The sequence below is a fragment of the Scyliorhinus torazame genome, chromosome 1 (genome assembly GCF_047496885.1).
Source record: "Scyliorhinus torazame isolate Kashiwa2021f chromosome 1, sScyTor2.1, whole genome shotgun sequence".
NCBI classification, from domain to species: Eukaryota; Metazoa; Chordata; class Chondrichthyes; order Carcharhiniformes; family Scyliorhinidae; genus Scyliorhinus; species Scyliorhinus torazame.
In genome coordinates, this window is record NC_092707.1 from 362506701 (window position 1) to 362520065 (window position 13365).

The following is a 13365-nucleotide window of genomic DNA, read 5'->3' on the forward strand; positions in this document are numbered from 1 at the left end:
CCTGGCTGGCGGCCCCAGGACCCATCCTGCTCCGAAAGCATGTGCGGGCACATAAGGCGGACCCGTTGGTCGAAAGGGTTCACCTCCTCCACGCAAACCCCCAGTACGCCTACGTGGAGTACCCCGACGGCCGACAGGACACGGTCTCCCTGCGGGACCTGGCACCCGCCGGCACCACGCACACCCCCCCGACACCATCAACCCAACCGCCCCCCTTCCTGCCACCGCCGCACCCCGCGACCGCCCCCTTCCCAGGAGGATCAGTCCCCCTCCCCTTTGCACCGACAGCTGAAACCGTGCGGCTCCCGGAGGCGACAACACTGGTACAAGCACCACCACCACCGCCGGGGCCGAGGCTATCGACACGGACGACCAGACCGCCCGACCGACTCGTGGCGTCGATGTAAAACAAAGATGGACTGTCCAATGAACATTTTGTTTTTCCTATACCCTCTGTAAATAGTTGTAACAGGACGATACTGTCCAATACTGTACTACCATGTAACTGTTCTATCCTCCCAGGACCAGCCCTGTAAACCTTTACCACCATACGAAGCATCACCCCGCCGGGTTCATTTTTGACAAGGGGTGAATGTGGTAGTATGTATTGGGGGTCATGTGGGACTGGAAGCCCTAATGTCATTGGCTGACAGATCCCGGGTCCTGGTTGGCCGTTGACCTCATGCTCCGCCCTGAAGGCGAAGTATAAGAAGCCGGTGCCTTCCCCCGCAGGCCAGTTTACTATCGGGCTGCTGGGGAACAGACACGCTTAATAAAGCCTCATCGACTTCACTATATTCGTCTCATGGAGTCTTTGTGCGCTACATGGAGCAAATAAAATAAAACTGAAATTCAGAAAGATGAGTATGACAAAAATGGGGCCAACATTTTTTAAAATGAGGAACATAGAAGCTGTTGAAAGGAGATTAAAGGGAGATTCTAAGGGCTAACATGGAATATAAAAAGCGGGCAGATAATGTAAAAGGAAATAGTGAGCATTTGTAGGCATATAAAATGTAAAAGAACAGTTAGATGGTAGGACAATTCAAGGAAGACTGAAACCAATTGTGAAGGATGATGGGATAGCAACATGTAATCTAGTTATAGAAATTTATTTTGTAATGATCTTATATGTGTTAGATTGTTGCCTTTGCAGGCCATGCCGTTTCAAGAAAGACTTGTACAGTGATTTATCAAATTCTTCTGAAGCATGAGTTTCATATGTGCAACTTCGGTGTTAGGTTTAGTGGCTTGGTTGTGATGTTGGCTCTTGAGGCACAGGCCTTGAATAAGCGGATGCCAACTTCAAAGTGAATGTCTCAGATTTCCCCTAAGGTCAGTGATGGAAATTGAGAGGATGGGGATGGGCCTTTCTCCTGACTGGGTGCCCTGGGATGTGACATCCCTCCCACCTACAGCTGCCAGTCAATCAGCCTTGGCTGCTGCTGGAACGAGTGCGAGGATTGTGGATTGACCCACAAAAATGCAAGTTTAGTTGGGGGGGGGGGAATCTCACGTGGTGGGGGTTGCAGGGAGAGGGGGACCATGGGGCCAGAGATAAGGGCACAATGAGTAGCTGTCAGCAGCCCTCGATCATGCACAGATTGAGAGCCCCCGCGTCCCCCTCATGCTGAAATGCAGTCTGCACATTTTTACCAGTTGTGAAGGCTGTATGACAGCAGGACAGCTGAGAAAATTGCACGTAAGATGGTTATTAATTGTCCACTTCAGGCTCCCAAGTGGCGATGGGGCGGGAAGGTCGACCATGGGCCTTCCCACCCAAAACCTACTTCCAGTGGCGCCGCAAAGGCGTTAAGTATCAGCCCCGATGCCAACACACTTAAATTCTCAGGCACGCCTGCCCCCTTCCTCACCTCCTGCAGGGCAGGGGATTCCGCACAGATGTGCACAAACTACAATCGTGCTCAAGTGCAGAAGGAGTATTTTCCAGGTTTGTAGCTTTGATTTTTGAGCTTCATGCTTCCTTGTTTTTAGAAACCTATTTTGATCTGATGAACTCAGCTTTTTTCGTACCACTGCCACTCCAGGTTTGGCATCTATGAAATGGAGAGAAAAAAACATCCACTGCTACTTTCTGCGGTGAGAAGTATCATTCCGATCACGTACCCCACATTCTTGTCTCAGCTGTTGTGTTCAATTCCATAAATTTTAGAAACTTATGACTGAATGTTACACTCAGTGATCCTTGCATAATAAATCAGTTCTGTACTCAATTTAATTCATTGTGAATAGATTGGCTACTCAGAGAGCACAAATTGTCGTGCGCATATACATTTTATTACAGAAATATTTGCTTATTAAAAATAAAAACTGAAAGTGCTGCAATTGCACAATCAGCCCATTAAAATTTAAATAGAGAAAGTTTATAAAAGGGCCTTTCTCCATTTCAGATACCGACTGACCAGCTGTGAATTTACATCGTTTTCTGTTTCTTGAACCTTCTAATATTTTGTGAACTCTGTCACTTTAATCTGGATTCTTTACATTTTCTTCAAATTTTTAAGGCGCCTCCTTGAAACATGAGGTTACTATATCCTTGATTAACTTTGTCTCTTCCTGCTTTTTAGAAATATATGCAATGTTTGTCACTTTTCAATGCTCTGGCGCTATCCCTGAATCGGAGGAAATTTGAAAAGTTGCAACTAATGCATCCTTTATTATTATAACTCACCTCTGGTGAAAACATCTGAACCTGGAGAATTGATTAGCTTCAGTCGTTACCATTAAGGGGCTGGTTTAGCACAGGCAAGGGACTGGTTTAGCACAGGGCTAAATCGCTGGCTTTGAAAGCAGACCAAGGCAGGCCAGCAGCACGGTTCAATTCCCATACCAGCCTCCCCAAACAGGCGCCGGAATGTGGCGACTAGGGGCTTTTCACAGTAACTTCATTTGAAGCCTACTTGTGACAATAAGGGATTTTCATTTCATTTTCATTTCATTTAAAAATTTATAATAATGTTTGTCTGGGAGTACACTAGAATATTAACTACAATTGGAAGCAAGGAAGAGTTGTGCTTTCCCTAACGCTGTATTTGTGTTTTTTAATCTATTTGGTTTTTTTTCCAATTATTTATCAAATATTTGCCTCCAATTTTGTAACTTTATTGTGTTTGTTTGTGTGTTGGGGGGGGGGGGGGGGGAGGGTGGTCTTGGATGATCAACTGTCCTTTATTTTGTATTTTTCCCTTTGACCACCTAAATCACACTTCTGGACTGAAGAGAGATAGAGTATGAATTGTTCTCTGGCCATGACAGTGCACTATTTCTGGGCATCAGGAAGTATCGGTGATCACCCAAGCAAGGATTTCCCTTCTGTTTTCTGTATGTTCAACTGGGAGATGCCTCAGTCTACAATCAATTTAGCAAAGATTGGGAACGGAGCAGGCCTCAATTGACAGCACCCCCCCCCCCACCCCCCCCACCCCCATTACTGTGTGGAAAACATCAATATGTCTATATGTTGAACCCTTCCGAACTATCTAATCTGAGGGAAGATTCTGTGTGTTTCTTCCTCCCATGACCCTTACATAGAACATATAGCGCGGAAGGAGGCCATTCAGCCCATCGAGTCAGCACCGACCCCCTTAAGCCCTCACTTCCACCCTATCCCTGTAACCCAATAACCCCTCCTAACCTTTTTTGGTCACTAAGGACAATTTAGCATGGTCAGTCCACCTAACCTGCACATCTTTGGACTGTGGGAGGAAACTGGAATACCTGGAGGAAACCCACGCAGACACAGGGAGAACGTGCAGACTCCGCAAGACAGTGACCCAAGCCGGGAATCAAACCTGGGACCCTTGCGCTGTGACGCCACAGTGCTATCCACTTGTGCTACCATGCTGCCCTAAATTACACATGATAAAATTGATCAGAAATTCAGTTAACTTATGATAACTCCCGGTTCTAAATTCGGTTAACCTATGAAAACCCCCTTCCTATCCTCGACATAACATTTATGTTCCCAGAAGTTCGCAGATCCTAGTGTTTCACACATCATTCCATCATTCATTTTTATCCTTGAACCCTTCAATTCTTATTTCTGACCAGCTATTCATCCAATTCTACTTAAACATGTTAAATGACAAAACAGCAGTGTGGCAAGTTCCTTTTTACTAAAAGTTAAGAATCAGTAACTTGCGGACAGTTATTGTTGCTGTGGACTGATCATGAGCACAAATAACTTTTGAAGCATAGAAAAGGGCTAGTTACCTGCAACATCTGAGAATCTATTCTATATATTTATTACATAGAATGGGCACGGTGGTTGGGGGAGAGGTATTTCCTCCTAATAAATTTTGTTGATGCTGATTCATCCTGTACTAATATTTTATTTTTATGCAGCCACAACTCAAATTAGGTAATCTGTGTGGATCCACAAATCGCTTGTGAAATGTGAGGAGACCGATCTAAACTACAGATAGCAAATGGAACAATTGACTGATGTTGCCTCCCCTTCTGTGTAATTTAATGCAGGTCGTTCAGTGCAGCAGAATTGGTTTATAGATTCCAGCAGCTTAATTTTTAAAAAGCTGTCAGCGACTGAATTTCTTAAATGTTTTTCTAGGCCCAATTGTGACAATGAGTGTCATGGGAAATGAGTAGGTTACACGCAAAACAGTGGACATTCTGTCCTTAGGCGCTTTGTCCTGGTATGTGGGAGGAAATTGTTTAGTCGCCACCTTCACCTTTAACACTGAGCCATATCAGGTACATATGTTGGCCCTAAAGTTAGTTTCAGTGCTAGCGGAGTAACCCGTGGATTTTTATGGGTAGGGTTGACACTGTTTTGCTGTGATAGTCAGAGTTTAAATACTTGGTTCGTTCTTGATATGGACAGGTGTCCAAGGGATGAGCTTTGGCTCTGAATTCAAGAGGAGCTTTGTGCCAGAGATGGTATTCTACAGAGTTAGAGCCAGTTCCACTCAGTTGCTGCCAATTCAGCAACCCTCCGCTTGACAGCTGGAGCCAACAGGCATTCCTCCAGTTAGCTTCAAGGCTTAGATTTGCCGACCAGGGACAAGTGGGTCAACCACAGGTGACTATATACGTTTCTTTTTGCAAATAGAGTCCATAGGAAATACATCACTAATAAATAAGCCATATTTCTAAAACATTTGTCACTCAAAGTGTGGTTTATTGTTGGCCAAAACATTCCTGATTATGTGCAGACCTGAATGGGCATTCCAGTTTACTGAGAAACTAAAATGATTACCTTTTCTGTATATACTGTAAAGAATAAGAAGGTATGGCACTTTCCTGACATGCTGGCTGGATTCTCCGTACCCCGACACCAAAATCGCGTCCAGCGCCGGGGCGGAGAATCCAGTTCCACACATGGAATCGGGACCGGCAGCAGTGCCTTGATTCTCCAGCCCCCGAAAAGCGGCGTACTCAGGGAGTATGCCGCGCCGTGTATCCCCCACCTGCGGCCATTTCCAGATGCTCACCCGCTATTCTCCGCCCCCAACCGGCCAAATTCCCGATGGCGTGGACCACTCACGGTCCTGCCGTTCGGGATACTCGTGAAGGTGCAGACTCAGTCCGCGGCCGCCATGGTCGGGGACGGGCTGATAGGAGTGCAGGGGGGCCTCATACGGGTCCGGGGTGTTTTGAGCGGGTGGTCCGTGTTGGGCGCGCGGCCGATCATGGGCACTATTTCCGCGGTCCAGCTCCGCGGTTTGAGTCCGCCATGGAGCACGGCGCGACCACTGGAGGCCGCCGCCGTGCGCATGCGCGGCCTCTGACCCAGAAGTGCGGGGGGCTGTATCGGCAGCTGGAGCTGTGAGCTTCACGACGGGCTGGGAAATAGTCCCTGCTAGCCCCCTGCAGGGCTGTGAATATGTGACCTTTTGACGCAGTTTTTCTGATGCAAAAGGCCACAGTTTTCACGACGGGGTGGGAAAATAGTCCCTGAAACAGGGAATCCAGCCCCATGTTTACTGTATTCCATTATATATACCTTTTAAGGCATGAGGATTTATATTCAAGGCTTTTGTATCCTTTCCACAGACTTTCACTACAGTTTACAATGGAATATTATTGCAACCTCGACTACGTATAACCTCTTCTTTGTTTGGTTACAAATGGGGCTATCCACAGATATTTAAGTGAATTTGGCTGTATGATACTAATGACATCATGCTGTGTGCCCATGTCTTCTTCAATCACTTGACAAATCAAAACATATGGGGTGCGATTCTCTGCTCCCGCGCCGGTTTGGAGAATCGCCTGCCGCACCATTTTTCGCCGCGACGCCGGTCCGACGCCCTCCCGCGATGCACCCAAGCAGCAGGAATGGCCCCGTCGAGTTCTGCACGGCGCAGGCCGGAGAATCGCCCGGGACACCCAAAATGGCGATTCTCCGCTACACCTGCTATTCTCCTGCCCGGATGGGCCGAGCGGCCTGCCCAAAAAGGCGGCTTCCCCCGGTGCCATCCACACCTGGTCGCTGTCGGCGGGAACAGCGCGGGAACGCTGGGGGGGGGGGGGGGGGGGGTGGGGGGGTGCGGCCTGTGGTGGGGCGAGAGGGGTTCTTTCACCAGGGTTGCACTCAAATGGGGTCTGGCCTGCGATCGGTGCCCACCGATCGACGGGCCAGTCTCTCTGAAGGAGGACCTCCTTTCCGCCGCGCCCCGCAGGATCCATCCGACATCTTCTTACAGGGCAGCCTCGGGGAGGACGGCAACCATGCATGCGTGGGTGACGCCAGTTAGGCGGCGGAAGACGCAGCGCCGCTTTTATGCGGCGCCAATGCCCGGCGCGCGCTGACGATGCTGCTTTTGCGACTCACCCCCGAGTTTCTCGCGGCCCCGATCCTGGCCCATTTTCGGGTCCTGAATCGGCCGAGATCGGGGCCGTTTCGCGCCATCGTGAACCTCGACGGCGTTCACGACGGCGTGGGCACTTAGTCGCGGGAGCGGAGAATCGCGCCCTAGAAGTAGCAGCAGGAGTAGACCATTTGGCCCTTGGAGCCTGCCCTGCCATTCAATATGATCATGGCTGATCCTCTATCGCAATGCCACATTCTCACTTTGTCCCCATACTCCTTTGTGGCATTAAAATCTAAACAGTTATCTATATCTTTCTTGAATACATTCAGTGACTTGGTCTCCACTGCCTTCTGTGCAAGAGAATTCCACAGGTTCACTACACTTTGTTTTAAATGGTCTAATCTGTATTCTGACTCAATGGGCGCAATTCAGTGGCCTCATTGCATTCGGGTGAGAGCGCAACAAGGCTGGTGAGTAGCAGGAGAGGCCAAAAACGAGAACCGCGCCGGGCACCAAATCAATTGTGATGCAACCGACCCGCTCCTGTAGGCAAAATCGGGATCTCGCCGTAGCATGACGGGAAGCCAATAATCACCACTTAGGCCCTATTTCCATACAATTCATGGGAGCCACTCCATATCCAACAGCCTCCCGTGATCCAGCTGCCAAGTGGTCACTCTGGCACCGATTAGCACTCCTTTTTAAAGAAGGCCTTCTGCGCTCGGCAAGGAGTCAAGCAGCCATTTTTGCTTACCGGCAAAGAACCTGGAGGCACTGGGCTTGCCACCTCTGTGCTCTGATGGTAATGGGGGAGGGGGGTGGGCAACCAAGAATTGGGCGCACCCTTGGTTGGGGTGGTCCGCCATGGGAGTGGGTCGGAGTTGTGGGGGGGGGGGGGGGACAACTGCGCTCGGCTCCTCCATGCCAACCTGTGGATCGTGTGTCCCTGTTCTGGGGTCAACCCTTGCCCCTGCCTGTCACCCATAACCCCTACTGACTGCGGAGGCCTCAGGCCATGCGGCTGAAGGCTATTGCTGAATTAGCAATTGTGGTTAAGTGAGCACTTCATACATCCCAAGTGGATTCCTGTGGGTGGGCAGGCCATGTAGTGTGTGGAAGTCGTTGCTTAGCACCCCAATCACACCTTGATGCCTGAACACTGCAGGAGGCAACACCACACACGAAACATCAGAACACCCAGGGGATGGGACACAGCTCCGGGGAACATGTCCATGGCCGGAGGCTGGGTAGTGCTATGGGGAGGAGACCAGTGCCTGGTCCAGGTAATGTTATGTGCGGGTGTCAGGGTTACGGGGTCTGGCGTCCGTTTGCGGGGGGGCCCCGCTGCGGCCGGGTGTGCATGGGCAGTGCATACTGGATGTAAGGGAGATGGGGGCATCAATAGGGGAATGGAAGGTCCTGAGGTGGGAGCCACCTTGTTTGTCAGTCTAACGCCATCTCCCAATTCCTTACAGATATTGAACGGTATGGACGGTATTTTGGACCCCGCAGAACGAGCCCTAGTGGTGCTGCTGGTAGGCTGGACAGCCAGGTGCCGGAGATGGCGGCAGCAGCAGCAGCATCTACAGAGGCTTGAGGTGGCGGCATATGTATCGGACCCAGCTGCCCATCAGGCCAGGGCGAGACCCAGAGGGGGAGGCCCGTGACGGCTCAGGGTGTACAGGCGTTGCTGGCCATGTGAGCAGATGACAGACAGTGCCAGCTGCAGGAGGCTCTGCCTCAACAAGAAGATAGTGTGGCACCTGTGCCATGTCCTCATGGACTTGGCATCACATGGAGGGTGAGGAGACCCGCTCTCTATGGCCGTCTAGCCCTGAACCTTTACACCTCAGGATCCTTCCAGGGCTTGATCAGGGACCTGTGTGACATCTTGCAGGCCACAGCCCACAGGTGCATCCAACAGGTCACGGATGCCTGAAAACTATATAAATTTTGGTATGGACCAAGCCCAACAAGGTGCCTGGGCAGCAGGATTCTCTGCCATTTCCATGATGCTGTACGTCCAGGGGCTGATAGACTGAACGCACGTCACCTTGCGCGCATCAGGCAATCTACGAGTGCCCTACATTAACAGGAAGGGGTTCCACTCCCTGAATATTCAGCTCGTGTGCAACTACCACATACAGATCATGCACACGTGTGTTCACTTCCCAGGGGGTGTGCATGACAGTTCCATTCTGGGGCAGTCAGACATCCTCGGCCTCTTCGAGGACCACCCCAGGATGGCCAGGTGGCTCTTGGGGAATAAGGGATACCAGCTGAGGGTCATACCAATGACGCCAGTATGGAGGCCGGTGACCGATGTAAAGACCTGATACAACAAGGCCCATGTGGCTATTCGGTCTGCCATTGAGCGGTGGATCGGACAGCCTAAAATGCGGTTCTGATGCCTCACCCGCGCCTGCAGTACACCCCTGGAGGGTCGTCTGCTTTTTGGCGGTCTGCTGTGTCCTCCACAAACTAGCACAGCAGCGGGACAACATGCTGGAGGTGGAGGATGAGGAACATGTGGCCACTTCCGAGGAGGAGGACAAGGGTGATGATGAGGTGCTGCACCAACAGGGTCTGGAGGACGAGGCCAGGGAGGAACCGGAGGACCAGCCAGAGGCTGACAGGTGACAGCGGCGAGGGTCTGGCAAGCATGGAAGGTCAGGTAGGCCCTCATACTTGCCCACTGCACATAGGGCCTGGCCTGGTCCGTCAACGCTACCCTCACATCATCGTTTCTCTCCCCCCACCCCCTTTCCCACCCCCCCCCCCCAGGGTCTGTGTTACATCAATCTTGGGTACTGGGACCGGCACTGTCAGCGGGTCACTGTCGAAGACAGGGGGGTGATGATAAGAGAGAGCTGGGCGCTGGTGCTCCTCAATCTATGCCATAGCCTGAGCCCTTCCTGTCTGCTGAGTGCTCGCTCATACCCATCACCTTCACGGTGTGCCTGGGGCGGGGGGCGAGAGGGGCATGCAAAGGTTTTGGAGGTCGACCCACATAGCAGAAGAATGTGACAGAGGTGACTCTTCCGAGGGTACTGCCCCACTCTCCTCACCACGGGTTGCTGGCGGCACATGCACAGCCTTGGCACACTGTCCCTTGTGCTGACTGCGAGATGTGGCGTCATCAGAGGGGTGGAACTTGGGGGAGCTGGTGGCTACCATCCCCACTCCATGGGATGGGTCTGGTTTGGCACCCAATGCCTCCTCCCAGTCGGTCCCCATAGGGCCCCGGGTTTACTTTGAGATGGAGGGGCAGCTGGTTTGAGCCCCAGCTGCCCCCGCGTCATCTGACTGTGCCAGCCCTGATGGCTCCCCAGTGTCTGCACCATGGTGCCGATGCCCTCAGCGATGCACCTCAGTGACTGGGCCATGCTCTGCAGAGCCTCGGCAATGCCCACCTGCGACTGGGACAAGCACCGCAGTGCCTCGGTCATTCCCATCTGAGACCGGGACATGTCCCTCAGCAAGGTCATCCTGGCACTGGGTCATGCACTTCATCGAGTCGGACAGTCTACCTAGGCCCTCAGCCATGGCTATCACCGACTGCGCGATGCCTTGGGCACCTCCACGAATGCTACTGACGTCGTTGACCAGGCTCTCCACTGCAGGCGACATCCTAGCTGTGTTGGCCTCGGTGCCATGCATTGCCAGTGACATCTCCTGCCCCCGTAGCCTAACATCTCCAGCAACTCTGCGGTAGCCTGGTTCAGAGGCTCAGAATCTGACTGGGATCCAGCTGGGACCTGGGATACAGCAGCTCTCTGACTGCAGTCTCGCCTGGAGGTTTCTGCCTCCACCGGATGTGCATCAGCAACTGTGTAATGCTCATCAGAATGTACCCCAGAAGCCTGTCCACTAACATTGCCCACCGAGGTGCGTGTCTCTGCGGTTGGGGATGACCGCTGTGACACGTCGATGGTGGCATCCCCGGAGTTCTCCTCCTCATGGTGGGCAGTGTGGGGAACAATCCCAGATGGGATGGCAACGCCAGCTTGAGGACCTGTGGGAGAATGGATGTGTGGTCAGTGGGAGGGATGGGTCATTTGGTATGGCAATAACAACTCATGTGTGACAGTCCATCTGGGTGGGCCCGGTGGAACCTAACCTCTGCCACGTGCGCCGACCTCCACGTCGGTGACCGTTCTGTCCTCGGTGAACGTTCTGTCCTCCGCCACCCCTGTAACCTCCAGGGCCCGTTCCTTAAATGTGGTGAGGATCCTAATGTCTGGCACCCTGCCACCAGCCTGGGCCCAGTCCCGACGATTGTGAGACAACTTCTCCTGTGGAGACACAGAGGGCATTGTTGAACGCATGTGTGGTCCACGCGGGTGGAAGGGGGGGCGGGGGGTAGGCAATGTTAACTCAACCACGGTGCCGTTCGTTGGCCTCCTTAAGGCCCTGGGTGCTGGTCCTCCTGGTCACGTATCGCGTGTTGACACTTCATCCCAGGCAGCACTGGCTCAACCTCTGGGACCCTGGGGGGAACAGGACATCCCTTTTGGTCTCGACCGCCTCCAAGAGCCACCTGCGGTCTGCGTCCCCGAATTGTGCAACCCATCGTCCCAACGCTATGGCTGCGAGTTCAGTGGGGTTGGCTATGCAGGCGCGCTCCCGGCGAATCGGCTGGCCAGCCTTCATTTGTGGTGTGAAGACCCTGGGGCCACCTTAAGTGGACCAATTAACATTGTATCACGGTGACGATCTTGCGGGCCGAGCGCCGGGAAGCTCGTTGCAGTTCCCTCTTGCTACCACACTTAGAAATGTTTTGGAAGAATCGCACCCAGGACCTCTTGGTTCTAGATACCCCAACCAGCGGAAACCTCCTCCCTGCATCTCGCCTGTCCAGCCCTGTTCGAATTTTACACATTTCAATCAGATCAAATAAGAGGGGAGACTTTCATCTGATCAAATTAGGCAGGATTTGAACCACTTCTCAAAGAAACACAGCCGTTACCTAATTCACTGCACAGCCCTTTCCTACTTGGAATAATTTTATTTGTCTGATACTTTAAAGGGAAAAGAAATGTAATTCCACTGTCTGTTCTACTTGGCTAAAGTCAATCACGAGAATGTGTTTCATGATGGTGCATTCCATGCGAGTAATTAATACTTTTGTTTTATTTTCTCTCTTTGTAGTTTACTTTTCACAAAAGTCAAACTTGAGGCAGTTCACAAAGGACCTGAGGAAGCTCTTGAAACCTGCAAAGACATGTTAAACATGTGGCAGATAGCACATGCTTCACACTTCAGGTAGGTTCTGTCACTAGTACTTCACAGAAAAGGCAAAACTCTCGTATCCTTTGAAGCAGAATAGGTTTTAACCAATTGCTGGGTTTGTAATATGGCTTGAGGATGTGTTCCAGCACTTTGATGTATATAAAGCATTCTCCTGCAATATGCGATGAAATAGTACCTGCAGGTCAGCAACCCTTTTTAGCTGATGGGGGAACAACACAATTATGTAAGGGGGGAATGGCCACCGCCGGCCACCAGTAGTGGAGGTCACGATGTAGTGGGTGGGGGGGGGGGGGGGAGGGGGAGGGGGAATGTGCAGACTCTGCACAGACAGTGACCCAAGCTAGGAATCGAACCTGGGACCCTGGAGCTGCGAAGCAACTGTGCTAACCACTGTGCTGCCCACCAAAACGCATTGCCCGAACAGGAACTTGAACCCTGGACCCTCAGATTAAAAGGCCCGACTGAGCTATCCGGGCCCTGCAAAAGGATAAATCAGTGGTAAACCAGTGGGAAGCACTAATAAGTGAAACATGTTCCGTTCAAAAACAGGAATGGTACTGCCAAATCTAGACCCCCATGGTTGTTTAGAAAAATACAGGGTAGGATTAAAGAGAAAAAGAAAGTTTATGACAATCACCAAAACCTCGACACTGCAGATAGCCTGGGGGAGTATAGAAAATACATGGATCAAGCAAAATAAGAAATAAGGAAATCAAAGAGAGGACATGAAAAAATATTAGCAAGCAAGATTAAAGAAAACTCAAAGACATTTTACCAGTATATAAAGCGCAAAAGGGTAGTTAAGGAAAAAGTGGGACCTACAGGGATAAAGATTGGAACTTGTGTGAAGATGCAGAGGATATGGAAAGAGTTTTAAACAATTGTTTTGTCTCCTTTTAACAACGGAAAAGGATGATGTAGGTATAGTAATCCAAGAGGAGCAGTGGGAAATATTGGATTAAATAATCAGAATGAGAGATGAAGTATTATAGGTGTTGGAATCCTTGAAAGTGGATAAGTCGCCAGGGTTGGATGGGTTGTTTCCTAGGACGTTAAAGGAGGTCAGGGAAGAAATAGCAGATGCTCTGAGGATTATCCTCCAATCTTCATTAGATACCGGGAAGGTGCTGGAGGACTAAAGGAATGGAAATGTGGTTTTGTTGTTTAAGAAGATGATGAAGGAAATGACAAACAATTTTAGGCCGGTTAGTCTTACTTTGGTGGTGGGCAAATTGTTGGAATCAATCCTGAGAGATTGGATAAACTGTCACTTAAAAAGGCATGGACCAGTCAGGGATAGTCAGCATGGCTTTGTTAA

General features: G+C 50.9%; 1 protein-coding gene across 4 annotated transcripts in view; it reads left to right on the plus strand.

The window, feature by feature from the left end:
* LOC140426372 (tetratricopeptide repeat protein 7A-like) overlaps positions 1-13365 on the plus strand; it is a 515720-nt gene that overhangs the window by 313244 nt on the left and 189111 nt on the right. For all 4 annotated transcript variants that reach the window (XM_072511044.1, XM_072511055.1, XM_072511074.1 and 1 more), the window contains one exon: positions 11946-12059. In XM_072511044.1, coding sequence (XP_072367145.1) covers positions 11946-12059 — 114 coding nt within the window. The remainder of the gene's footprint in view (positions 1-11945; positions 12060-13365) is intronic.